This window comes from Procambarus clarkii, chromosome 39, assembly GCF_040958095.1.
Source record: "Procambarus clarkii isolate CNS0578487 chromosome 39, FALCON_Pclarkii_2.0, whole genome shotgun sequence".
In the NCBI taxonomy this organism is placed as follows: domain Eukaryota; kingdom Metazoa; phylum Arthropoda; class Malacostraca; order Decapoda; family Cambaridae; genus Procambarus; species Procambarus clarkii.
Genome location: NC_091188.1, coordinates 39,768,734 through 39,794,538, shown reverse-complemented (window position 1 = coordinate 39,794,538; position 25,805 = coordinate 39,768,734). Strand labels below are relative to the sequence as shown.

Here is a 25,805-nt window from a genome sequence, read left to right as displayed (position 1 = left end):
ACATTTTAATTTAATTGCTAAATTATGATACTTCATGGGAAATATAATTATGAATTTATTATTTAAATTGTGTTTAACTTTGTTCCCTAGAGATTTGAGTTGAGGTGAGAAAGCCTCTGTGGTTACTGGTTTCATGGTTTAGAATGAGTACATGATAAAGATGGGAACTACTAATAATGAACTCATGATAACATCTTTGGTGAATATTTTGATACAGACAAGTTCCATTCCTTGTCTTGTATGTAATGATCATGAATGGATGGTGGCAGCATTTCGTCTTCTACTATCTACTCTTCTACTTCTACCTATCTGCACCTCTCCCTCCACCCCTCTCTAAACTCTCACTTTCAACTAATGACCCTCCTCGCTCCTCCCACCTCTCTCCCTCTCACCCCAAACCCTCACTAATTACTTCACTATTCATTTCTTTCCTTTCGTTTTCTCTTATACGTTTGTGGCAATGATTCTGTATTCTAGAGTTCTCTCTAGAGTTTCGGGTAACTGATCAAGTGACGGCGCCTTGTAGTCTTAGCACCTAGGTAGTCGAATACCTAGGTTACAAGGTGTTGAACGAGAGAGGTTGCCTTAGGATCTCTGGAGGGTGCTCTAGAATAGTTAGCTAACTGGGGACGGGATAACGGACTAGAGAGAGCTGTTTCCCCCGGCCTCGTTAGTTAACTGGGGGGTGGAATAATGGACAAGATAGAGCTATTTCCCCCACCCCCCGTTACAATGATGGCAGCGGTGTTGAACAATGTTTAAGGTATTGGTGTTCTTTTGAACATTGTTCAGTCCCACGTGTCTTTTTGCCGCTCAGGCGCTATCAGGGAGATTGACAGGTGTTTAATATTCGCGAGTTAGCGAACTTTTTTTTTCAGGTTAGGAGATAGTGATTCTCTGGTGTTGTGTTTAGTGATTTTGTGAGTTTTGTGGTATTCAGGGAATGTTCACCAGAACTTGCGTGTGTAGTGATTTATGTTAGTAATAAGATTTGGCGATTTGGGAACTTAGCGGTGTTGGTAGTGCAGGTCAGCTGAGTGTGACAGGTGACCTCGCATGTCCCACGGGGACACCCAGCCACCGCTGGTCTCCAGGTCAGTTGGGGAGTGGCAGGTGTAGTTCTTAAGTAGAATTTAGTGGTGGTTCTGCTCAGATTATTGCGATCGACTGTTTTACTCCATTTGAACGCAATAACCCGAGGTGTACTGGTCTTGTACAGCATACTAGGGGGAGGCTTAGTATGTCAGTAGACTTCACGTTGGGGACGCTCGACGTTAGATAGTCTGGTCACAGGGGTGGCAACAGTTTGGAGTTGTTGACCGGCGGAGATGCTAGGGAGACACTCTGGGTCACGTAGGTGGCTGTAGGTTAAGGGTGGGAATAATGGATATTTAAGTACGTAAGATTAGGAACGGTATAGTTAAGCTAGGCTAGTGTTTTGTCTATTAGTGTTGATTTTTTTTGTGTGTCAAGTTAAAAGTAGTGATGACCTTATTCTCTCTTCTCTAACTTTACTCTGTTACTGTTTTATGTTCCACCAAGTCAATATCATTCAGAGTTAATTGGATTATTAAAATTTAAGTGTAGTCGTTGCCAGGAGGAGAGCTTATAATTGGACTGTGTGAACCCTATACAAACTACAGGGTCACACAAACAGCATGGAACACGGGTATTGTCGCCTTTCTGTTCATCCACAGGTGGGAGCCAGAGGAGAGGCGCGACGCATATACAAAAGAGGGAGACGACTGCTGTGTACCACACTCACGGACGTTCCTCACCACCACCACGACCAGCCCCCTACCTGGATGTCAGGGCCACCACCACCACCATCACCCAGGGGACCCCCGAGATATAGCCCTCTCGGTCGGTCAACATTGGTCTACCCAGGGGACCCCAAGACGGACGGACCCCAGGGGACCCCAAGACGGACGGACCCCCAGTGGACCCCAGGTCGTTCTGCAGACGACCCCAGACGACCCAGTAATGATGGAAGAGGAGCAACAACGACTCCAGTCTGTCCCACCAACGTCGGTCTACCCAGGATGGACCCCAGGACGGACAGACCCCAATGGACCCCTGGTCGCTTGTCTAAGACCCATGGGAGGAGGAAGAGAGAAGAAAGAAGAGAGAAGAAAGAAGAAAGAAGAAAGAAGGAAGAAGAAAGAAGAAAGAAGAAAGAAGAGAGAAGAAAGAAGAGAGAAGAAAGAAGAGAAGATAAGACAAGCTGAGTGAGACATGATACCTAGTGTCCCTTGCTGGTGTCAGCATCATTGCATGGAGCGTAATTGCAAGACAGGATCGTTTGCCTTAACTGGCCGCCCCTCCTACTAGCATGTTGCTCTGTTGAGTGATTCTTCCTGTGTCGTGTGGACTTGATGTGGCTGTCAGAAGTAGCTCTCTGAAGGAGGCGTGCTGGAGCAACAGGGAGGAAGAAGAGTAGGATGGGATTTCTACTGTTGGCAACTATATGAAGGTCTCGAAACTTGTAGTCCCTATAGCTGTGAAGAACCCCAATATACGTCTCTCATGGTGACTGACGTAGGGCCAATTACAGATCAGCTGGGACAACCGAATTCCACGGTCCTGTGCGCAGTTCAAGTAGTAACGGCTTTCGGGTTGACCAAGGGTTGTTGTGCGTTAACGACGGAGAAGCGACGGAGGCAGTTGTGTTGAAGAAATGTGGTACAGGATTATCTACAAGACCAAGCAGTGACGTCGCCCAGCCAGAGACAATGGACGTCTGTCTACATATTTCATTTTTAGAGTAGGATGATGTATATTTGTTTAGCTAGGATGTATTCTTTTCGTTAATAAAGTTGTTGCACACAGCTAGCTTGCTTTAGCAGTGTTGCAAAAACTTTATTTTCGGGGAGAAGGGGAGATGTAACACTGTAAAAGTGTTTGGTTTAGGTTAATATATATAGAGTACACGAGTCACAAACAAGGATCTGAGAGGCGCCAGTTGTCTGCCTGAGATCTCACACCTCTAACCGTTAATGACCCCAAGTGACCTGAGGTCAGATCATGAGAATTTCACCTTGCTTCCGCTAAGCGTATAATTGGAGCCGGGTAGCCTTCAAACATGCCGACGTTTAAGGAGTGGCTTGGTAGTGCCGGAGGCTATCTACTTGTGGGCGGAGTTAGCTACTAGGTTCCCCAATATAAACTCGGAGAGCTATCCAGCATGGAGGATTAACGAGACAGAACAGCACACGAGCCAGGAGAGCTGAGACGACGTCCCTAGCAGGGAGGCTGTCGGGCGGCAGGGGCGAGACAGTCTCTGTCAAGCTACAGACCCCCCCCCCCCCTCTCTATTCAACTTAGACTCAGTCCTCGGTGAGTTGAACTTTTAGGTGACTTGGTCGTGTTTTCATATGTTGTGTGATGATCAGGGGCAGTCAAGTTGTAGGGTTCTCGAATTCTTGGACGATGACTCACTTTGCATATTAAACTGGAACATTTTAATTTAATTGCTAAATTATGATACTTCATGGGAAATATAATTATGAATTTATTATTTAAATTGTGTTTAACTTTGTTCCCTAGAGATTTGAGTTGAGGTGAGAAAGCCTCTGTGGTTACTGGTTTCATGGTTTAGAATGAGTACATGATAAAGATGGGAACTACTAATAATGAACTCATGATAACATCTTTGGTGAATATTTTGATACAGACAAGTTCCATTCCTTGTCTTGTATGTAATGATCATGAATGGATGGTGGCAGCATTTCGTCTTCTACTATCTACTCTTCTACTTCTACCTATCTGCACCTCTCCCTCCACCCCTCTCTAAACTCTCACTTTCAACTAATGACCCTCCTCGCTCCTCCCACCTCTCTCCCTCTCACCCCAAACCCTCACTAATTACTTCACTATTCATTTCTTTCCTTTCGTTTTCTCTTATACGTTTGTGGCAATGATTCTGTATTCTAGAGTTCTCTCTGGAGTTTCGGGTAACTGATCAAGTGACGGCGCCTTGTAGTCTTAGCAGCTAGGTAGTCAAATACCTAGGTTACAAGGTGTTGAACGAGAGAGGTTGCCTTAGGAACTCTGGGAGTGCCCTAGAATAGTTAGTTAACTGGGGACGGGATAACGGACTAGAGAGAGCTGTTTCCCCCGGCCTCGTTAGTTAACTGGGGGGTGGAATAATGGACAAGATAGAGCTATTTCCCCCACCCCCGTTACATAGGCCTGACCCTGAGGTGAAGGGGGAGGGTGGGGGGGCCAGGTTCTGACTTTGGTTCCCAGTAGGCCTGCACCTGAGGTGAAGGGGGACGGGTGGGGGGGCCAGGTTCTGACTTTGGTTCCCAGAAGGCCTGCACCTGAGGTGAAGGGGGAGGGTGGGGGGGCCAGGTTCTGACTTTGGTTCCCAGTAGGCCTGCACCTGAGGTGAAGGGGGAGGGTGGGGGGGCCAGGTTCTGACTTTGGTTCCCAGTAGGCCTGCACCTGAGGTGAAGGGGGAGGTTCTGGCTTTGGTTCCAGTAGGCCTGCCCCTGAGGTGAGGGGAAAGGGCGAGAGGGACAGGTTCTGGCTTTGGTCCCGGAAGGTCAAACAGTACTTCCACAACTAATGTGACAATTCAGTATGAGGCAATCTCAGCAAGATAGCTTTAGGAAGCCACCGAGAAGCTTCCCCCATAATGTTATACATGACCTGTATTGTATTAAGTGACAACTTACCAATGATGGGGTCAACTCTCTCCTCCAGATAGGCTTCAAAAAGTCTGTCCTGTAGCTCTGTGTAAGTACGGCTTGCTTGTTCTACAGCATCTTTGACCTGATGGAAAGAAATAAACAATTAGAGGATTTATGTATCACTGCAGATGAAGGAGGTATTCCTGGTTCTCTATGCCACTCTCTCACAATACAAACAAGAATATAAAATATTCTTAAAAATATGTTTGGTCAACATCTCCAGAGAGTAGCCTATCACCAATCTGGCTGAGATTTATACATAAGACTGCATGCAGCAGCTTCCAACAGTCTGGTCAACAAGATCTGTACAATATGAACACACAGTGAGAAAGGGCGGTGAGAGAGAACAAGCACACAACCAGGCACGTTGGTGCCTGGTGCCCATAGAGCACCCAGTAGGTGCTTATAGGTCCTAGCATGTTCCCCAAAGACTGGTTGCTTCCAGGTTGTAGCACCAGGGAGCTACTGAGGAGGCTCTCCCAGAAACATGCTTTAGGTGCATGAAAATGACTCGCAATATTACCGACAATTTACCACCACCACCGGGTTAATTGAACAATTTATTTATATATTTTGGTAAATTGAGTATACTATATACATGTTGACCAGACCACACACTAGAAAGTGAAGGGCGACAACGTTTTGGTCCGTCCTGAACCATTCTCAAGTCGATTGTGTATACTGTATACAGTATCCACTCAATTTAACGGCCTCTTTTATACCGATCTGCCGGTATTAACGACCGTTTTGGGAGCCCAGTATCTGGAGCCTGCTATACCGGTCTGCGGTCGATATTACCGACGGTCTGTATTGGGTTTGTTGTGGCATCAGCGTCCCCTCACATGGCGACCAGGCCGCCACCGACCTGGATCGTCCAGAGTCATATATTACATCTTAATTTTCTTTTAAAATGATTCACTTTAATGAAGAAAATTGTAAATTATTATTAATAAAATATTTTGAAACAGTTTTTATTAAGCAAAAGTCTTTGTTTTCTTATTAAATACCTTTTATAGTATGTATAGGCACTAGGTATTTTTTTTCCCACGGACCTAGTATGTACTCCGCCGGGCCATGTGTTCCCATTGTTTACCGTGAACTCGCGCGGCTAGCTTCAATTGTGAAGGATATTACTGTACTGTAATTGTGATCTTTTTAATTTACAAAATGCCAAAAGTTACCCAAAGGAAGCGCCTGACGGTTGCACAGAAGCTGGAGTTAATTAAGAAACTTGATAAAGGATATTCTCATGCACGAGCAGCAGCAGAGTTTAACATTCAACATAATTGTCAATAGTGAAGTAGAATTAGAACTCATGTGAATTAGTAGTAAGGCTAGCTGTTGTGTGAAGTGAGTGCCTGAAAATAAGTGTACTGTACATACAGTATGTACCCTGTATACAATATAAACAATATAAAACAAGCGCTGCAGAGGATGACGTAATCATCACAGCTTCGTAATCTTCAGCTTCATTAAAAGTACAGTAAGTCAATTTACCAATTTTATTATAGTATTACAAGATATTAATTGTTTTTTTTTCAACAAAAGCTACATATTAGTCTCTGCAAATGTATATTCTATCGTCAGCAGAGAAAAGGTGAGCTCAAAATATTTCGTCTTGGCTAGCTCTCAGTGACAAGGCTCGATCGCCATTGTTATGGCATGGCCGCCACAGCCTGTGTCGTAACATTAAAAATACATTACCTGCACTGTTCAGGGTAAATCAAAACACATCTCTAAAATTTTATTAAGACAATATTAACTCACTGATTGATACATGAAATATTTTTCAATACAAAGAAATGAATCAATTTTTTCCCACCCATCTGGACTTGATCAGAGCGTGTTCACACATCATCCATGCAGCAGCCAGCAACTGGCTTAATCGTCGGCCGTGCACTAAATTGGAATGCAATTACACAATGAACTTTATTTAATTTTAGTTATACAGTATAAAATATAACCTACCTGAATGTTACTTGAAAAATTACCCGACCCGACTTAACTTCGGAAATAATGGAGCTCCGTAAATAACGACTAGGGCTCAGCCCCATATAGGCTGTTAAATTGAGTGGATACTTATATATATTGCGTATATTGTGTATATCAAGTTGAGTATATACAGTCGCTGACTTGAGTCCTCAAGAGCTATATAACTGCAGACCAGATCCATCCTCTTAATAAAATATCACAAGAAAAACTATCATTTGACATTTTTTTAAGTTTTTATTCTTTGTATTATTATTCACTCAAAATTCGCTGCTGAATATGAAACAATGTGTTAATGCAGTATAAAACAAGACATCTGGTAAAAAAACAGCAGTGAATGTAATGAAACACCAGTTTCCAGGTGTGCCCTGGAGGCTCCCTGAAGCTAGCATACTGATTAAGTGCCACACTACGTGGAGTTATCAGTCCAGAGTTCATGTAAGCCTACTGGGGACTACGAGCCAGAACCTGGCCCCCTCACAGAGGTGCAGGGAGCAATGGTCAATGAACGCTTTACATTTAAAGTTTATCATTTCTGCCATCGACCAGGGAAGGTAACAAGAAAGGTAGGGGAATCAAAACAGACTACTGCTTGGTTGAAAATGCAACCTAAGCCTTAAAACATCAAAATCTCCCACACAAAGAAAACAAACTAGCAAAACTTCGTACAACTAACCTCTCGCTCATTAGCTAAAACGCCTCATGGGGAAAGGGGGAGCTGGGCCACCATCAGCCAGTTCTTGAATGATAAAAGCTGCCGACCGGAGGGGGGAGGGGAGCCTCTAGGGCTCACCCAAAAACTGGCATTTCATTACACTCAATGCTGGTTTTCTGTGGGAAGCCCCATTGACTCCCTGAGCTAACTACCAACAGAGAAGGAAAAACAGGGACATACCAGGAAGGCAGCAAGAACACAGGTAACAATCCGACGAAGAGACTGTTAGCTGCGACAGATGTTCCAAGGCAACACATGGCCGCAGAGGACCTGGGATGTTCATGAGATGCCTGGTGGCAAAGACCCTGTTAGACCTCCAAAACCCCTGTGTCCGAATATCATCCCAAGACATATTCCCAAACACAGCCGAGATAGCGGCATACTTCCTAACATCAGTGGCACGAGGGTAGATCAAAGGCTGGATACACTTGATGACACTGCAGACCACCTGAGACACACAAGCCCTGGAACAGGGAACCAGGGAAACTGGATCAACCCATAGTGCGTCTACCGACACATAACCGGTGGCCCGCAGGTAGCGGTGCACAGTAGTTACCGGACACAACACATGATGCACCCCCGGCCGAATCAACCAAGCATCCACCACAAAAGGACCCCTCCGGAAGGCCGCCGTCTCTTTCTTTGCCAGAAAAGAAGGAACGGCTGAAATCGAACAAAACCACCACCACAACCAAAGGAACAAAAGTCCTGGCACCGGAGAAGCTCACCGACCTGACCACCAGAGGCCAAAGCCAACAAGAACAAAGCTTTCCAAAACAATTATGAACTGAAGGGGCCCCACAAGGCAAAACTCCAAAAAACAAAGAACTATGGCCAGAGTGACAAACGAGCTCCAGGCATGCATCAGTCAAGAACAGACTGGTGGCCCAGGCCATCTCCCACCCCCCTTCCTGTGGGGCGGTGGAGCTAATGAGCGAGGGGTTAGTTGGACAAAGTTTTGTTGCTTGTTTTCTTTGAGGGAGGGGGGGGGGGCAGTTCTTTGGATATTTTGAGGGCACTGATCGCATTTCCAACCAGGCACTAGTCTTTTTGATTCCCCTACTTTTCTGGGTGCCTTCCCTGGTCGATGGCAAGATGATAACATTTAAATATAAAGTGTTCATTCACCATTGCTCCCTGCACCTCTGTGAGGGGGACCAAGTTCAGGCTCGTGGTCCTAAGTAGGCATACATGAACTCTGCGACTGATGACTGCAAGTAGGGTGGTACTTAACCAGTATGCTAGCTTCAAGGAGTCGACGGGTTTTCCCACAGAAATAGCCATGAACAAACTACTTAAAATCCTCGTAATGCACTGACCTCGTCCTGTGGGTATGAAGCTCTGATCAGAGAATCTGACAGTCTGGGAAGTATACTACGCCGCATGAAAGCACAGTTACTGAGTGTAATTAGTAACTGAGCTTCAATACCTGGAGCATTTTCGCTTATGTGGCAGTCACTACAATCTTCATCTGGGTCACGAAGGCTTAGTTTCTCGAGTGACTGGTTAGAAAAGAAAAGTCACTAGGTTAGCTTATGACAATTGTTGAATTAAAATTATTAAAATATTTATAAATATGTACGGTCAGTAATTATATAAGTGTAATCCTCGTGGTATCCCATCTTCCCAGCACTGTCACACAGTAATGCTTTGAAATTACTAACAGTTTTGGCCTCCACCACCTTCTTACTTAACTTGTTCCAACCGTCTACCTCACTGTTTGTAAAATAGAATTTTCTGGTAGCTTTGTTTAGTTAGCTTAACACTACGACCTCTTATTCTTGAAGTTCCAGGTCTCAAGAATTCTTGAGACATTGTCCCTGATTACTGCCCTTATTTTTCTGTTAGTTAGAAAATTCTTTCATCCATGTTAGAAGCCTCCTTGTCACTCCTCCAGTATGTTCCAGTTTCCAGAACAACCTCTTATGTGGAACTCTGGTGAATGCCTTTCTTAGGTACAGATAGATGCAATCAACCCAACCATTACTTTCCTATAAAATCTCTGTGGCTCTATCATAGAAACTAAGTAAATTCTTTATACAGAATCTTTCAGATCGAAAACCATACTGTCTGTTATTATATAATTTTTCTCCAGGTGGCCTACCCATTAATTTTTAAATATTTTTTATAATAATTTGACTATTACACTTGTCAATAAAAAAGGTCTTTAAGGGTCTTCCCTGCTGCTACTGTTGTATATTGGAACTATGTTAGCCTTCTTTCCATATATCTGCTAGGACTTCTGTACACAGGCAACGCCTGAAAAATCAATTTAAGTGAATGTAAGGGCATGCACTTCTAATCCACACCCTAGAGTAAAAAATCAGCGTTGAATGTAATGAAATGCCATTTTCTGGGTGAGCTCTGGAGGCTCCCTGGAGCTTATCGGGCTAATGTATGCTATATTAGACCGGGACATTAGCTAAGGAGTTCAGACCTACCAGGGACCAGCGCCAGAACCTGGCCCCTTCAGAGGGGTTTCAGGGAGCAATGGCCCTGGAAAACCCCCTTGTGGTTGGGGTTTTCCTTATCTGCCATCGACCGGGGTTAGGCACCCAGAAAGGTAGGCATAACAAAACAAACCCCACATGGTAAAAACCTAAAACAAAAAAACGAACAGAGAGGTAGAAACTCCCTACAATCCCAAGGAAACAAGCAAACATCACACTTTACTGCCGCGCCGATCGTCCGCGCAGCCCTCCCCGCCCCGAGAGGGGGAGGGGGGAGCCCCGGACCTATCGTGCCGGCTGCCAAGCTTCAGTTCGGAAGCTAAGCTTCAACCAACGCGAAAAAACACGCCACGCCGGGAAACAAGCAGATGAAAATGGCCGCCAGAACAGAGGGCTGTGACCGACGCTAAAGATACGAAAACACGCCAGCAAAAGTGGGAAGCAAGCAGACTGGATGGGCAAAAAACTCCGCCCAAAAGCAGAAAACCCAGACAGAGGCAAACCGCCCCAGACCTGATAGCAGGCATCCCCCACAGCCCTGGGAACCAGCAACAGAGGCCCCGGGGCAGAGCCGTCCTCCAAAGAAAAGGAAGAGTCCATGGGAAAGGCAGCAAGAAAGGGCCACTGGTAAGACCCAGAAGCCATGGCAGGAGGAACAGGCTCGAAAACCTCCGTCCCCCAACCCGTACGGGGCAGCCCCTGAAAACCGCCCGAGTCTCGGCCCCAACTAAACCTCGCCCCGACCCCGAAACCCGCAGATGGTCTGGAGCCGGGAACAGGGAGGGAAAGGGGCGAACAGCACCTAACCAAAATGGGGTGGCCTCGGGGCATCCGAGTGGGAAACCAACCTAGCATGTTGCAGCAACCTAACCTAGCTTGCAACACGGACACTGCCTGTACTCTGAACAGTAATAACAACAGGAGAGTACTGGAGAACAAGCAGAGAATATCTCTCGCAAGACTCCGGGTCAAGGTGTCAGTGACCCAACAGGCAACATGACGGAGGTAAAAGTGGTGACTGGCACCCGGAGACAAGGGCACAGCAACCAACGATCCCGCACAAGACGGGTTGGAACCCGGAAGACACATTCAATGGTCCACCAAGCCCAGACAGGGGTTTCCAGGGCCCGTAGGCTGACTGCTACGGGAAGCCCGGGCAAGGTGTTGCTAACTGGTTAAGAAACCCAAAATTAACAAAAGGGTAGAGGATAGCACTGAAAACCCCTGCGACGTGGACAATCACGGGGGCCTAGCAGAGGGCTGCCAAACACTACCAGTGGAACTATAGCCACACTGGGCAGACCCCCACCAGGCAATTGAAAATAAAAACAAAAGAATAACCCCGCAAAAGTACACTGTCTCCAGAGGCAACAGGAACTGGTCGCTGCTTAGGTGGCAGGTCACGCAACACCTTAACGCCTTAACCAGCACAATACCAATCCCTACCCAGGGCCAAACAAGGGCCCCAAGCCCCAGCTGGCCCCAAGGGCGAGGCAAATGCCGAGCAGCAAGAGCCTCTACGGGAATGGTTCCTGAACTCCCCAGGGAAGATAACCCTGTTACGCAAGGGCAGTACTCACAGGGCGCTTAGGGAAGTCAGCCACTAAGCACATGCAGCCCCGGCACTGATGAGGTACTCCTGGCCACCGCACAACACAACACACGGCAGTGAACGCCACACAAGGTGAACGCCACACAAGGCAAACACCGCCTAGGAAACTGAGGTCAGAGAAGCGTCTATCCCGGTTGACATTAGCTTACGAACTGAAGCTTGGCAGCCGGCGCGGTAGGTCCGGGGCTCCCCTCCCCTCCCCTCTCTCGGGGCGGGGAGGGCTGCGAGGACGATCTGCGCGGCAGTAAAGTGTGATGTTTGCTTGTTTCCTTGTGATTGTAGGGAGTTTCTACCTCTCTGTTTGGTTTTTTATTTTAGTTTTTTACCATGTGGGGTTTGTTTTGTTATGCCTACCTTTCTGGGTGCCTAACCCTGGTCGATGGCTGATAAGGAAAACCCCAACCACAAGGGGGTTTTCCAGGGCCATTGCTCCCTGAAACCTCTCTGAAGGGGCCAGGTCCTGGCACTGGTCCCTGGTAGGTCTGAACTCCTAAGCTAATGTCTCGGTCTAATATAACATACATTAGCCCGATAAGCTCCAGGGAGCCGTAGGGGGCTCCCCACAGAAACAGTATCTAAACATGTCCTTACTTCTTTGAAATAATAAGAAGAAATAACCGATCAGTAAGTAATAATGAAATAAAGATCAAGTAATCTTAGCCTACCTTGAGGTTACCTTGGAGATGATTTCGGGGATTGACATCCCCGCGGCCCAGTTCTCGACCAGGCCTCCTCGTTGATGAACTGGTCAACCAGGCTGTTGGACGTGGCTGCTCACAGCCTGGTTCATCAAGTATCCTTTGGAGGTATTTATCAAGTTCTCTCTCTTGAACACTGAGAGGTTGGCCGGTTATGCCTCTTATGTATAGCGAAAGCGTGTTGAACAGTCTCGGGCCTCTGATGTTGATAGAGTTCTCTCTCAGAGTACCTGTTGCACTTCTGCTTTTCAGCCGGGATATTCTGCTCATCCTGCCATGCCTCCTGGTCTCATGTGATGTTATTTCTGTGTGCATTTTTGGGGCCAGCCTCTCTATTTTCCATGAGTAAATTATTATGTATCTCTCCTGTCTGTGCTCAAGAGAATATAGATTTAGGCATTTTAAAAGTACCAATAGTTTAGATGTTTTACCGAGTGGATTTTAGCAGTAAAGAATCTCTGTACACTCTCCAGGTCAGGAATATCTCCAGCTTTGAAAGGGGCTGTCATTGTGCAACAATATTCCACTCTAGAGAGCACTATTGTCTTGAAAAGTATCATCATCAGTTTAGCATCTCTAATGTGAAAGGTTCTTGTTATCCAACCTGTCATTTTTCTTGCAGTTGTGACGACTACTATAGTGTGTTCTTTAAAAGATAAGGTTTTCCGACATAAGTACATCCAAATCCTTTATATTGCCTTTTCGTTCTATACAGTATTATGATTTGACTGCGTTTTGTACGCTGTTTCCGTTTTTATATTTTCATTTTTTCCGTAGCGCCTAGTTTGGAAAATAAAAACACCTTTGTATAATTTTTACAAATAGGCTTAATTTAATGGGACAGGTTACAAGCATTATTCCTGGGATTTACAGTTACCTGGTACTTTACAGGATGCCTATTAAAATTAGAGTGAATTTCATAGGACATAGATTTCTCTTGAAGGGCTTTAAATACTGGTCCCACTCAATTTGGGGCTTAAAATATTTATGTTAATCACAACCTTCTCACTCCCAATACAAATTCAAGAGTTTCTCCTAACACAAGGTTTTTGCTTGTACCTTGAACAAGAGGATACAGATTCAAGCTAAAGAAACAAAGGTGCCAAAAAAATATTTGACCATTTTCTTTTGCAAACAGAGTGGTAGACAGTTGGAACAAGTGAAGTGAGAAAGTGGAGGAGGCCAAAACCATCAGTAGTTTCAAAGCGTTATACAACAGAGTACTGGGAAGACGGGACACCACGAGCGTAGCTCTCATCCTGCAACTACATTTAGGTAATTACCTAAAATTCAAAATTTCTAGTCAAGCAGAAACCTAACATCAATTATTAATGTTTATGTGATTAAAGCAGTAAACGACAAAGGCTTTTACCTGATTTACCCTAGTGGCTTCGATGAAGAACAGGAAGCCGGCGGCTTGTCGAAGGTCCCCCCCATTTGCCTTGAATATCTTACCTGAGCAAAGGCAACAATCACATTGTGAATAAGCGTCATGATATCTCTTCGAACTGTTGGATGGTCCACCAGCGGAGTCTCACGGTAAGTGGCTTCTAGAACAGTCTCTCGTACCAGTTGTGCACACTCCACGATTACATTTTCACATAAATGTGGCTGAGAATAAAAGATGATTAATAGCTATTAAATTGTAAAACTCAATTTAAAGTTATATTTCTAATGCTTTTCTCTTTGGTAACTCATCTTCATGTGTCTATATGGGAAGATTTTTTCCCATATATTGTATATTACTGTCTCCCAGACCATGCACTCAGCCCCAGGTTCTTAGTCTTGGAATTTAATACTCATAAAGTGTAAATACCAGTAACACAAGCACTCAAGTGTAATATGGAGAAAATGTTTGGATACAGGGGAGATTCTGCAAGCACTTAATCTACATTTAGAGACTGTCAATTTCACGCCATCACTGAGTCAAGGGTGTTCCTACGAGAGGAGCACTGAATTCCTTTATAGAGAAACGTGAGACTAGGTTATTAAAAATCGTCTAATTGAAGACGATTGTCAAGGTAACCCATGCATGTGCAGATGAGTCACAATAACGTGGCTGAAGAATGTTGATCAAACCACATGCAACAAGATGAAAAGATGACAACGTTTCAGTCGGTCCTGGACCATTATCAAGTTGATTGTGAAGAGACAAGAAAGGCACAGGCATAAGTAAGGCAAGAGAGGTGAGAAGGAGGAAATCTTAGAGGAAGGAAAAACAAGGCGGAAGACAGGGGTAATAAATCTTTTGAAAGCAAAAGTTAGTGGTAGTAATCAGCATAACCCATGCATGCCTGGATATGCTGAATTTTAGGAACAGGTTCAACCTTAACAGACATTAGACGAGATTTTGCAGACTTTGTCATGAGAAGCCTAAGCCAGAATAGGATTCTGACATTGGGGTATAGTAACCTCATACATTGCTCGAAAACTACCTTTGGTGTATGGATACGGAGGACTTATTTTCTTTGGCACTGGGTATAGAGGTGTTTACCCAAAAATATCTAAGGAATAGCAGTGTGACTCAGTGAGCGTGATGGCCACAAGTACAGAATACACTTCCGTAACACCTCACTCTACCTTACCATCTTTAGGGGACAGTTTATGTCTGGGCTTCCTCGAAACAGCTGCTATGGTCCCTGTAATTCTAGTGCTCACAGGGGTAATGTAGTTACTCTAATATGGTGGCAAAGAAGTGTGTTGAAGAGGTGAGGATTCCTCCCCCCTCCACCAGTAACAATACACAGGCTATGAGAATGAAAAAGAAATGTGTGAATGAACAGTTCCAAAGTATGTTTGTTCAAAATGATTTCAGAGAGCTGGACCCAATACCAATTCCAGAGCACACCACAGAATACATAGACACATATCAAGACGAAGTAGAAAAATTACTCAAGGGTCTAAGAAGAAATAAAGCAGTTGGACCGGATGGAGGTTCATCTTGGGTGCTGCGAGAATGTGCAAATGAGCTGAGCATTTCACTCCAATTAATATTCCAGACATCTTTATGCACAGGAATCTTAACAGATATATGGAAAAAGGCAAACATAGTACCAATCTATAAAAATGGTAGTCTAGAGAAACCTCTAAATTATAGACCCGTGTCATTAACAAGCATGGTAGTCAAAACACTAGAAACCATAGTTAATGCCAAATGGGTTGAACACCTAGAGAGTAATGACATAATAACAGACAAACAGTATGGTTTTCGAACAGGAACATCCTGTGTAACAAATCTACTTAGTTTTTATTATAGAGCCACAGAGATACTACAGGAAGAGGTGGTTGGGTTGACTATGTCTAGTTGGACCTAAAAAAGGCTTTTGACAGAGTCCTACACAAGAGGCTGTTCTGGAAACTAAAATATGCTGGAGAAAAACCTCTAAAGATTTATGACATGGATGAAAAATTGTCTAAATTACAGACAGATGAGGGTGGTAATCAGAGACAATGCATCTGACAGGAGGAGTGTTACTAATGGAATATCACAGGGTTCAGTTCTTGCACCAGTAATATTCATCCTCTACCAGAAGGAATTCAAATTATATGAACAAGTTTGTGGATGATGCAAAGATACTGTCCTGGAGAAGATAGGAGACACAGACAATTCTAAAATAAGTGTTTGGAGCGTCGAGTGGCAAATGGAATTCAACGTGAATTATTGCCATGTTATGGAATGTGGAATTGGAGAAAATAGACCACATACAACTTACAAATTAGGTGGAAAGGAACTGCAGAACTCTAATAAAGAACAAGCCTTAGGGGTGGTTTGGGATAGTAAGCTGTCGCCAGAGGAACACAAGGAACATTATGAGAGTAGGGTATGCATTGCTTTCCAACTTCAGACTTCCTTTTAATTATATGGATGGTGAAATACTGTAGTAAGAAACTGTTCATGACATATGTGAGACCAAAAATGGAATATGCAGCAGTAGTATAGTGCCCACATCTCAAGAAGCACAAAGAAACTGGAAAAGGTGCAGGGGCATGCTACAAAATGTCTTCCGGAACTGAAAAACAAGACTTGATGAGGAGAGACTAGAGGCGTTAAAAATGCCAAAACTAAAAGATTGAAGAAAAACAGGTGATATGATCACTACTTACAAAATACTAACTGGAAATGACCCAATTGACAAAGAGGAATTCTTGAAACCATCAACATCACGAACAAGAGGACACAGATTCAAGCTATGGAAACAAAGGTGCCAAAAAATATTAGAAAGTTTTCTTTTGCAAACAGAGTGGTAGACAGTGGAACAAGCTAAGTGAGAAGGTGGTGGAGGTTATCTCGAGATAATTTTGGGGCTTAGTGTCCCCGCGGCCCGGTCCTCGACCAGGCCTTTGTAGGTTCTGGAGATCATATCCCCCAACGGTCTACGGTCTCTGACTAGGTCTCCGGGATGTTCAGCCAAACTGTTGGTGCAAGTAAACACCACAGTTCAGTATTAGGAACCCAAGTCTGACTGATCAGTGTTTAAAGCTTCCTTCTCAGTATAATTGAGTGTTTCCTGCTAATTTTCTTTACATTTCGCCTACTGCAGGCAAGAATGCATACAGACCTTACCTTGCGATGATTTCGGGGCTTTGCATCCCCGCGGCCCGGTCCTCGACCAGGCCTCCTTTTTGTTACACACTCCCAAGGAAGCAGCCCGTAGCAGCTGTCTAGCTCCCAGGTACCTATTTACTGCTAGGTAACAGGGGGCATCAGAGTGAAAGAAACATTTTGCCTATTTGTCTCAGCCTCCACGGAGGATTGAACCCGGAACCTCAAGACTACGAATCCGAAGTGCTGTCCACCCAGCTGCCAGGCGCCCCTTTTGGAGGCCGAAAGCGTCAGTAGTTTCAAAGTAGTAAACTGTCAATACTAGTAGTTTCAAAGCATTATATGACAGTACTGGAAAGCTAGGACACCATAAGCATACCTCTTGTGGTGCCCTATCTTCCCAGTACTCCCCGGGTTTGGAGTCCCTGTGCCTTTTTTCAGCAACTTCGAGGTCAACTCCGGAGCTCACAGTTCCTGTGATAATGCTGGAACTAATCGTATTGGCGTTTGCCTTTCCATTGGAGACTTTCAGCGCTGTGGAGAGGGGGGGACCTACTGCTTGGGTAACAGCTTCTCCATATCAACCTACCCTGGCTTTGTGCCCTGGAGAGGTAACTCCAGACCGACAATCAGAGCGCAACTCCATAGTCTCCCGAGACTGATGGATGCCTACTACTACTATATACATACAGTACTGTATATTGTATTCCTAAATACATTATCTTTACAGTTTGTATCGCACTCAATCTAAGTTTCTGTTATTCAACAAATACTATAATAACTAATAAGTATAAAAATGTTCATAGAAACATCCGAGGTCAACACACTGCAGTGCTAGCAAACCTTGCATTTGGCACCGAGATGCTGACTGAGCTCGCCACCCAACAAACTACTACACCTCACCCAACCAACAAAAATACTGTATAGGTATTTACTTTACTTCTAATTTCCCCTTACATATTGTTTTTAAAATACTCATTCTACAAGAATATTTTTTTCCTTTTTTATTTTATTTTTTGTACATGTGCAGATGTGTGTGTATAGTATTCTGATAACCATTCAGAGATTAGTCATATGGAAGGTAAATGTTGCTCACCAACTGAGTGCAGCCTCCATTATCATCATCCACCTCTAGCTGCCACTTCTCACGGGTGTGCAGACCTCGCACATGCTCCACTGTTTGTTGAAATAAGGAGGTCAGACAATGAACCCTGAAAATTTAAAAATTGGGTTTACATAAATATTGTCTCACTTTACATGATGATAATGTTTCAAGGAGTTCTGAAATGGAAGGCTAAAGCTTTACAGTGAATGTTAAAGAATAGTGAATACATTACATACAATACAGTAATCGGGTCATTCCACGCCAAATCACAAAAAAACCAGCGTTGAATGTAATGAAACGCCATTTTCTGGGCGAGTCCCGGAGGCTCCCCGGAGCTATCCATGGCTGATATGGAAATCCTAACTATTTTGCATCAGTTGATGTGGGTGGAGTTCTAGCCTACCGGGGACCACGAGCCAGAACCTGGACCCCTCACAGAGGTACGGGGAGCAATGGCCCATAGAATGCACATGTGATTTGGAACATTCTATATCTGCCATCGACCGGGACAGGCACCCAGAAAGGTAAGCGCCATATAACAAACCCCTATTCTGGCTAACAACAAAAATTGACAAACGAGAGGACAGAACTTCCCAAAAGAAAAACGAGCAAACCAGCATGACGTCACATGAGCCGTGCCGCATGTCTGCACAGCTCCCCCCTCCCCGAGAGGGGGAAGGGGGAGCCCCAGACCCTCGAGCCGGCAATCCACACCCCAGTTCTGAGGCTGGATATAAAAAAAAAACGCGAAAAAACGCCGACCGGAGGGCGGGAGGGATGCCGGGGAGCCTCCGGGACTCACCCAGAAAATGGCGTTTCATTACATTCAACGCTGGTTTTCTGGGGGAGCCCCTACGGCTCCCCGGAGCTACCTCACCAAAGACTACCAAGAAAACCAAGGGCACTTACCCGGGAGGTGGTCGTTGCTCCACTCCTCAAGATGAAGCCGAGACAACGGGCTGCAACCGCCGACCTAAAGCAACACAGGCCCGACTGGGTCCAGGAACGTTAACAAGGTAGCGTGCAGCCAGGACCCTGTTCGACCGCCAAAATCCCCGTACCCGAATGTCAGCCCAAGATATATTGCCGAAGATGGCAGCAAGAGCATCGAACTTACGAACGTCATGGGCACGGGGATAGACCGCAGGTTGGCTGGATTTAATAACCCTGCGGATGACCTAAGAGACCCGAACCCGCGAACAGAGAAGAAGGGAAACCGGATCAACCCAAAGCGCGTCCCCGGACACAGAAGCCGTGGCGCGCAGATAACGGCGGAGGGCCGCAACCGGACACAACACATGGTGAACCCCCTGCCTGACAAAGCACGCATCAACAACCCAAGGACCCCTCCGGAAAGCAGCAGTCTCATTCTTCGCCAGAAAAGAGGGAGACGGCTGCAAACGAAGAAACCGAAGACCACGACCATAGGAGCAAAAACCTCTGCGCCAGAGAAGAGCATGAAGCTCCGCCACGCGACCCCCTCTACCGCAGAAGCCTCAAAAAGCAGAGGACAAAAGGGAGAAGACAACCTAAGAACCAGGGCCCAAGCGGATTCCAAAGAGGAAACAAGGACCGCCTGACGACACGCGAAGCGCGCAGCGAAAAACCGCAGCAACGCCTCCCGCAGGTTCGGCACAAAAAGCTTCAACATGGCAGACGACACCCGAGCAGCTGAGACCAAGGCGCCAGACCCTGGAGCGGCCCCAAGCGCCTCAACATCCTCCGCAAGCCAATCCGAAGATAGCTCCAGGAGGGAAAAGAAACGCAGGACCAAAGCCAAAAAGCCACGAGCACGCAAATCCTTTGCCACAAGAGCAGCCGACAGGGAAGGAACCTGCACATGGAGCTGCACCGCACCAACATCCAGCAGAAGGGCAAGAGCGAAAAGACACTCATTAAGGTGTTCAAAATCGCCCCCCAGGTAAACCTGGACCACCGTCAACGCCTAACGCCACTCAAACGTGAAGGTTCAACTGAACGAGTCCCAAGCATCCAGCGAAAACAAGGGGCAGTCTGCAAGCCAGGACGACCCCGGAACCTCATAACGTACCCAGTAAGGACACGGAGATCCAAACCTGAAAGAAGAAGGATCCATTATGGAGGCGTACTCCGGGTCACGCAGGAGGGAAGCCGCCAAGGCCAACCGCACCTCAGACGGAGAGATGCAGGAAGCCGAAAACCTCCGGAAAGACGGAACCGAAGAACCCCCGAAGGGGAAGACCAAGGGGGTGCGGATGGAACCACGGCCAAAGCAACCAACACCCCCATGTCTGGGTCCCTATACACAAAGCGGGGCAGCTGCAGGGCGTCCGAGGAAGCAATAACCTAAACCTACCTTGCAATGCACGAGCTGCCTGCACCCGAAGTAATTCATCAGCAGACTGGGTGAATTGAGTCACAAACAAGCAACACAGCTCGCAGGACTCAGGGTCGAATGCGTCACCGACCCAACAGGCAGCATGATGGAGGCAAAAACAATGAGAGTCACCCTGAGACAAGGGGACAGAGCAACCCTCAAACTCGCACACAGCGAGAGGAGACGCAAGGGTCTCCTCCATCAGACCCAAGAGCCCCCGCGGGGTTTCCCAGGGGCCCCTAGACTGGGTCTGCTAAGGGTTAGCCCAGGTAGGGCACTGCTAACCGGCGTCCCAAACTTCCAAGCAATCTGCTAAAAAGCTGAACCCACGGGAACCTCCCGAGGGCAAAGCAGGGGGTGCCACCACACAAATGACCCTAATATAAGGGGAGGGAAAAACAAGGCAGACCCCCCCCCCCCACCAGGCAAAAACAAAAAGAAAAGAAAAACCACCCAAGTGGACAACGTATCCAGAGGGAACAGAGCCGGCCGCTGTTATAGGTGAAAACTAGCTACACAGTACCCTGCGCCCCACCAGTCCTATAACTAACCACTTACCCCAAGGCAAACAAGGGAGGAAAACCCCCAAACACTCGGGGCAGCCAAACGCCAAGCAGCGAAAAGCCAACAGAGGTAGACCCAAGGTGACTTGTGGAAGGCAACCCCAAGCCCCAAGGGTGGTACTTACAGGGCACTCAGGGAACGTGACCCTAAGCACATGCAGCCCGAGTACCTGAGAATACTACTCCCAGCTCACACGACCACCATAAGAGCAGGACTGAAAACAAGTCACGGCACTGAGACAAGACCAGAGCTGGAGCCACACGACCATGCACGATCCCATCAGCCGAGGAACTGAGGTGTGGATCGCCGGCTCGGGGGTCTGGGGCTCCCCCTGCCCCCTCCCAGGGAGGGGGGAGCTGCGCAGACATGCGGCACGGCTCGTGTGACGTCATGCTGGTTTGCTCGTTTTTATTTTGGGGAGTTCTGTCCACTCGTTTGTCAATTTTTGTTGTTAACCAGAATAGGGGTTTGTTTTGTGGCGCTTACCTTTCTGGGTGCCTGTCCCGATCGATGGCAGATATAGAATGCTCCAAATTACATGTGCATTCTATGGGCCATTGCTCCCCATGCCTCTGTGAGGGGGCCAGATTCTGGCTCGTGGTCCCCGGTAGGCTAGAACTTCATCCACATCGACTGATGCAAAATAGTTAGGATATCCATATCAGCCATGGATAGCTCCGGGGAGCCGTGGGGGCTCCCCCCAGAAAACAGCGGTGAATGTAATGAAATGCCTCTCTCTGTGTGAGCCCCGGTGGCTCTCAACTATTAGTCACATCAGCCTTGGAGTTTTGTTTGGCCTACCCGGGAACCAGAGCCAGAACTTCGCCCTCCGCCCCCTCCTTTACAGAGGTGTAGAGAGCAAGTAACACACACATGCCAAAGCTAGAAAATAGAAGAAAAAAACGAGGTGAAATGATCACCACTTACAAAATAATAACAAATCAGCCAAATTGACCAAGAGGAATTCCTGAAACCAGCAACTTCAAGAACAAGAGGCCACAAATTCAAGCTAAGGAAACAAAGTTGTCAAAACATTATTAGACAGTTTTTCTTTTGCCGAGTAGTAGACGGTTGGAGCAAGTGAGAAGGTGGTGGAGGCCAAAACTGTCAGTAGTTTCAAAGCGTTATATGACAGTGTTGGGAAGACAGGACACAATGAGCGTAGCTCTCATCCTGTAACTACACTTGGTACTTCAGTAGTAGTAGGCATCCATCAGTCTCAGGAGACTATGGAGTTGTGTTCTGGTTGTCGGTCAGGAGTGGGATGGAAGTATAATTACCTAATTAAACTTGGGTAATTACACTGCCATCCTGCCAGTTAAGTGTCTTTGAACCCAGACCACTGCTGGATTCAAAGAGACTAAAGCCTCAAAACTGCCAAATGGCATCCCCAACAATGTAAACCACTGCAAGAGCAGCATATTGACGAACATCATGGGCACGAGGATAGCCCGTAGGCTGGTTGGATTTAACATTAGATGACCTGGGAAACTACCCTTCGAACAGGGAAAAAAGGAAACAGGATCAACCCACAAGTATCCACCAAGACAGAATTGCTAGCATGAAGGTAACCATAGAGAGCTACTAACAGGTACAGCACATAATGCACACTCAGCTATACCAATCAAGCATCAACAACCAAAGGATTCCTCCGGGAGTCCGCCAATTCATTCTTTGCCAGAACAAAAGGAGACGGCTCCAGACGAACATAACGCTCATGAGGGCAAAACGAATAAAAACCATGCTTCCAGATAAGAGCATGAAGCTCCCAAACCCTACATCCAGAGGCAAGTGCCAACAGCAAAATAGCTTCAGAAAAGGAATTAAAGGCTGAAGTGAACACCATAAACTGTGGAGATAAAAGAAAGGCAAGGACCAGTCTGAAAGACTAGATGTGAAGAGCATTGGAGAAATTCAAACCGGTGAGGTATATTACCAAGCCGACCTTGGAACTGGAATACATGGAATCACAGCATCTCCATAACCCCGGACAACATGGTTTCAGAACAGGGCGCTCTTGCCTGTCGCACTTGCTAGACCACTATGATATGGCATTAGATGCTATGGAAGACAAACAAAACGCTGATGTAATTTACACAGATTTCGCAAAAGCATTTGATAAATGTGACCATGGAGTTATTGCACATAAAATGCGTTCAAAAAGAATCCCAGGAAAATAGGCAGATGGATCTACAATTTCCTGACTAACAGAACCCAATGTGTAATAGTCAACAAAATAAAATCCAGCCCATCAACCGTGAAGAGCTCAGTCCCCCAGGGTACTGTGCTTGCTCCAGTACTTTTTCTCATCCTCATATCGGACATAGACAAGAACACAACCTATAGCACTGTATCATCCTTTGCAGATGACACTAGGATTTTCATGAGAGTTGGCAACATAGAGGACACGGCACACCTCCAATCAGATGTAGATCAGGCCTTTCTATGGGCTACAGAAAATAATATGGTGTTTAACGAGGATAAGTTCCAACTCATGCGCTACGGAAAAATTGAAAATATAAAAACGGAAACCACGTACAAAACTCAGGCAAATCATAACATAGAACAAAAAGGCAATGTAAAGGTTCTGGGTGTACTCATGTCGGAAGACCTTACCTTTAAAGAACACAATAAAGTAGCCGTCACAACTGCAAGAAAAATGACAGGTTGGATAAGAAGAACTTTTCACACTAGAGATGCTATACTGATGATGATACTTTTCAAAACGCTTGTGCTCTCTAGAGTGGAGTACTGCTGCACAATGACAGCCCCTTTCAAAGCTGGAGAAATTGCTGACCTGGAGAGCGTGCAGAGATCCTTTACTGCTAGAATCCACTCAGTAAAACATCTAAATTACTGGGACCGACTAAAGAGCCTTAATCTGTACTCCCTTGAGCGCAGGCGGGAGAGGTACATAATAATTTACACGTGGAAAATAACTGAGGGGCTGGTCCCAACTGCACACAGAAATAACATCACATGAGACCAGAAGACATGGCAGGATGTGCAGAATACCCCCATTGAAAAGCAGAGGTGCAACAGGTACTCTGAGAGAGAACTCTATCAACATTAGAGGCCCGAGACTGTTCAACACGCTTCCACTACACATAAGGGGCATAACTGGCCGACCCCTCACAGTGTTCAAGAGAGAACTGGATAAGCACCTCCAAAGGATATCTGATCAACCAGGCTGTGACTCATACGTCAGGCTGTGAGCAGCCGTGTCTAACAGCCTGGTTGATCAGTCCAGCAACCAGGAGGCCTGGTCGACGACCGGGCCGCGGGGACGCTAAGCCCCGGAAGCACCTCAAGGTAACCTCAAGGTAAGGTAACCTTCTGAAAGAGGCAGATACATGGAAAAATGTCTGAATGAATCAAACATTTTTCCAGGATATAAGCAACGACCACTTTTCCCTGAAAGGACGGCAACCTTGCCAGGACCCAGAGCAACAGCTGGACCAGAGGAAAGAGGTACAGAAAACCCCACCATGATCAGTCAAGCCAAAAGGCATCCACTGTAGGGCCTCACAATTGGGAAATGGAACCCCATTTTAGCACATGTTTTTTGCATCTGTTATGAAAAAGCAAAGTAACTTAAGTCTGTTTAACTAGTTTTCCCTTACCCTAGACCTAGACTTACTTAAGGTCAAGTGTTCTTACTGTTAAGAGGGAAAATCTAGCACTATAAGCATTGCTTGTGCAATCCCAGGCAAGGCTCGATGTATGGGCAAGTCTCCTTACACCCATTGCCTGTGTTCACCTAGCAGTGATTAGGAACCTGGATGTTAGTCGACTGTTGTGGGTGGCATACTGGGGAATGGTCAAATGTTGCATATATCCAAGGTATACATCGAATTCCCACAAATGCCTCTAGGCACAGCACAAAGAAAATACTGTAGCTGGAAGGCTACACATGAAATATGCCGCAAGGCAAAGAAACTAGAGGCGCAAGGCCACTGCAATGAGTGGACCGGAAGGTCCCAAGTCCAAAAAAAGGGTTCATGCCCAAAGTCAAAGAGTGGGTTCACCCCAAAACAAAGTAACTACCAGAGAGCTGGTGAATTATTCTAACCTTAACCTCATTTGTATATTATATCTATACTAGTACTGTGTTATGTTGGGCTTAAGGTTATATAATTATGATTGATGCTTATTGTGTGGTGATATGTTAAAGGAAAGTATGTAGGCATTTCCATTATATACAGATAAATAAGCTAACTACCACAACAAACAGCTGGCCGTACATCATCACTTTTGAGTGTTATGCCACTTGAGACAATTTGTTGATGAGCTCAGAATCCATGTGACCCTAGAACACCAGGTATCTCTCTCAAGATTTCCTTTGACCACCCGTGGTTTGCATGGACAGAACGTTCCGAGATTGGAACTAGATCATAGCTTCTGGGCAGATGCTCTCGGCTAGACTCACTACTTTAGATTTTTTTGTATTATTCCCATGCTTTAGACATAAGATATTGTACTGTATTTAAAATACCTTTCATATCTGGTAGTGCACATTTTGAACAGTGATACAGTTTTTTGTGTGTTGTAACACAATTTTCCAGCTGATAACATTTAGGAAATTATTTTAAAGACTTCACCTCTTGTAATTATTTTTAATTTATATATATTATACTCTTATGTTCAAGTCCTTCCCCTCCTTGTTCCTCACCACTGTGTATTGGACCAGCCTGCGAGGGCTGTCATCATTGACAGTACTATTCCTAACTTCTAGCCTCAAAACATTGCATTGAAGTGGACAGCAATCCTACCTAACTTTCTATGCTTTATGATAACTTTTAAACACTGCAACAAATGTTACCGTTTGTAACAGTAAGTACGAGACATTAGTTTAAGAGATAGAGCTTGAGGAGGTCAATCTGCACCATTCTCCTAATCCTCAACCTCAGTAGCAGATAACCTAACCTAACCTAACCTAACCAATATTTCTTCCTTTGTGAGCATACCATATCTAGGGTCATCCTCATCACCTTACAACTAGGCGAGTACTAGGTGAGGTACAACTCCTCGACAATAGCTTATAAGAAAAACTATATGATTTGATGAGAATTACTTTAC

At 45.7% G+C, this 25,805-nt stretch overlaps 1 protein-coding gene across 1 annotated transcript in view; it reads right to left on the bottom strand.

The window, feature by feature from the left end:
* The window catches only part of Sec5 (secretory 5), an 80,116-nt gene that overhangs the window by 17,944 nt on the left and 36,367 nt on the right, over positions 1-25,805 (bottom strand). The window contains exons 13-16 of the mRNA XM_069338403.1: positions 17,798-17,912; positions 13,614-13,769; positions 8,718-8,900; positions 4,680-4,776 (exon numbers count right to left, since the gene is read on the bottom strand). Of these exons, the coding sequence (XP_069194504.1) occupies positions 4,680-4,776; positions 8,718-8,900; positions 13,614-13,769; positions 17,798-17,912 (551 nt within the window). The remainder of the gene's footprint in view (positions 1-4,679; positions 4,777-8,717; positions 8,901-13,613; positions 13,770-17,797; positions 17,913-25,805) is intronic.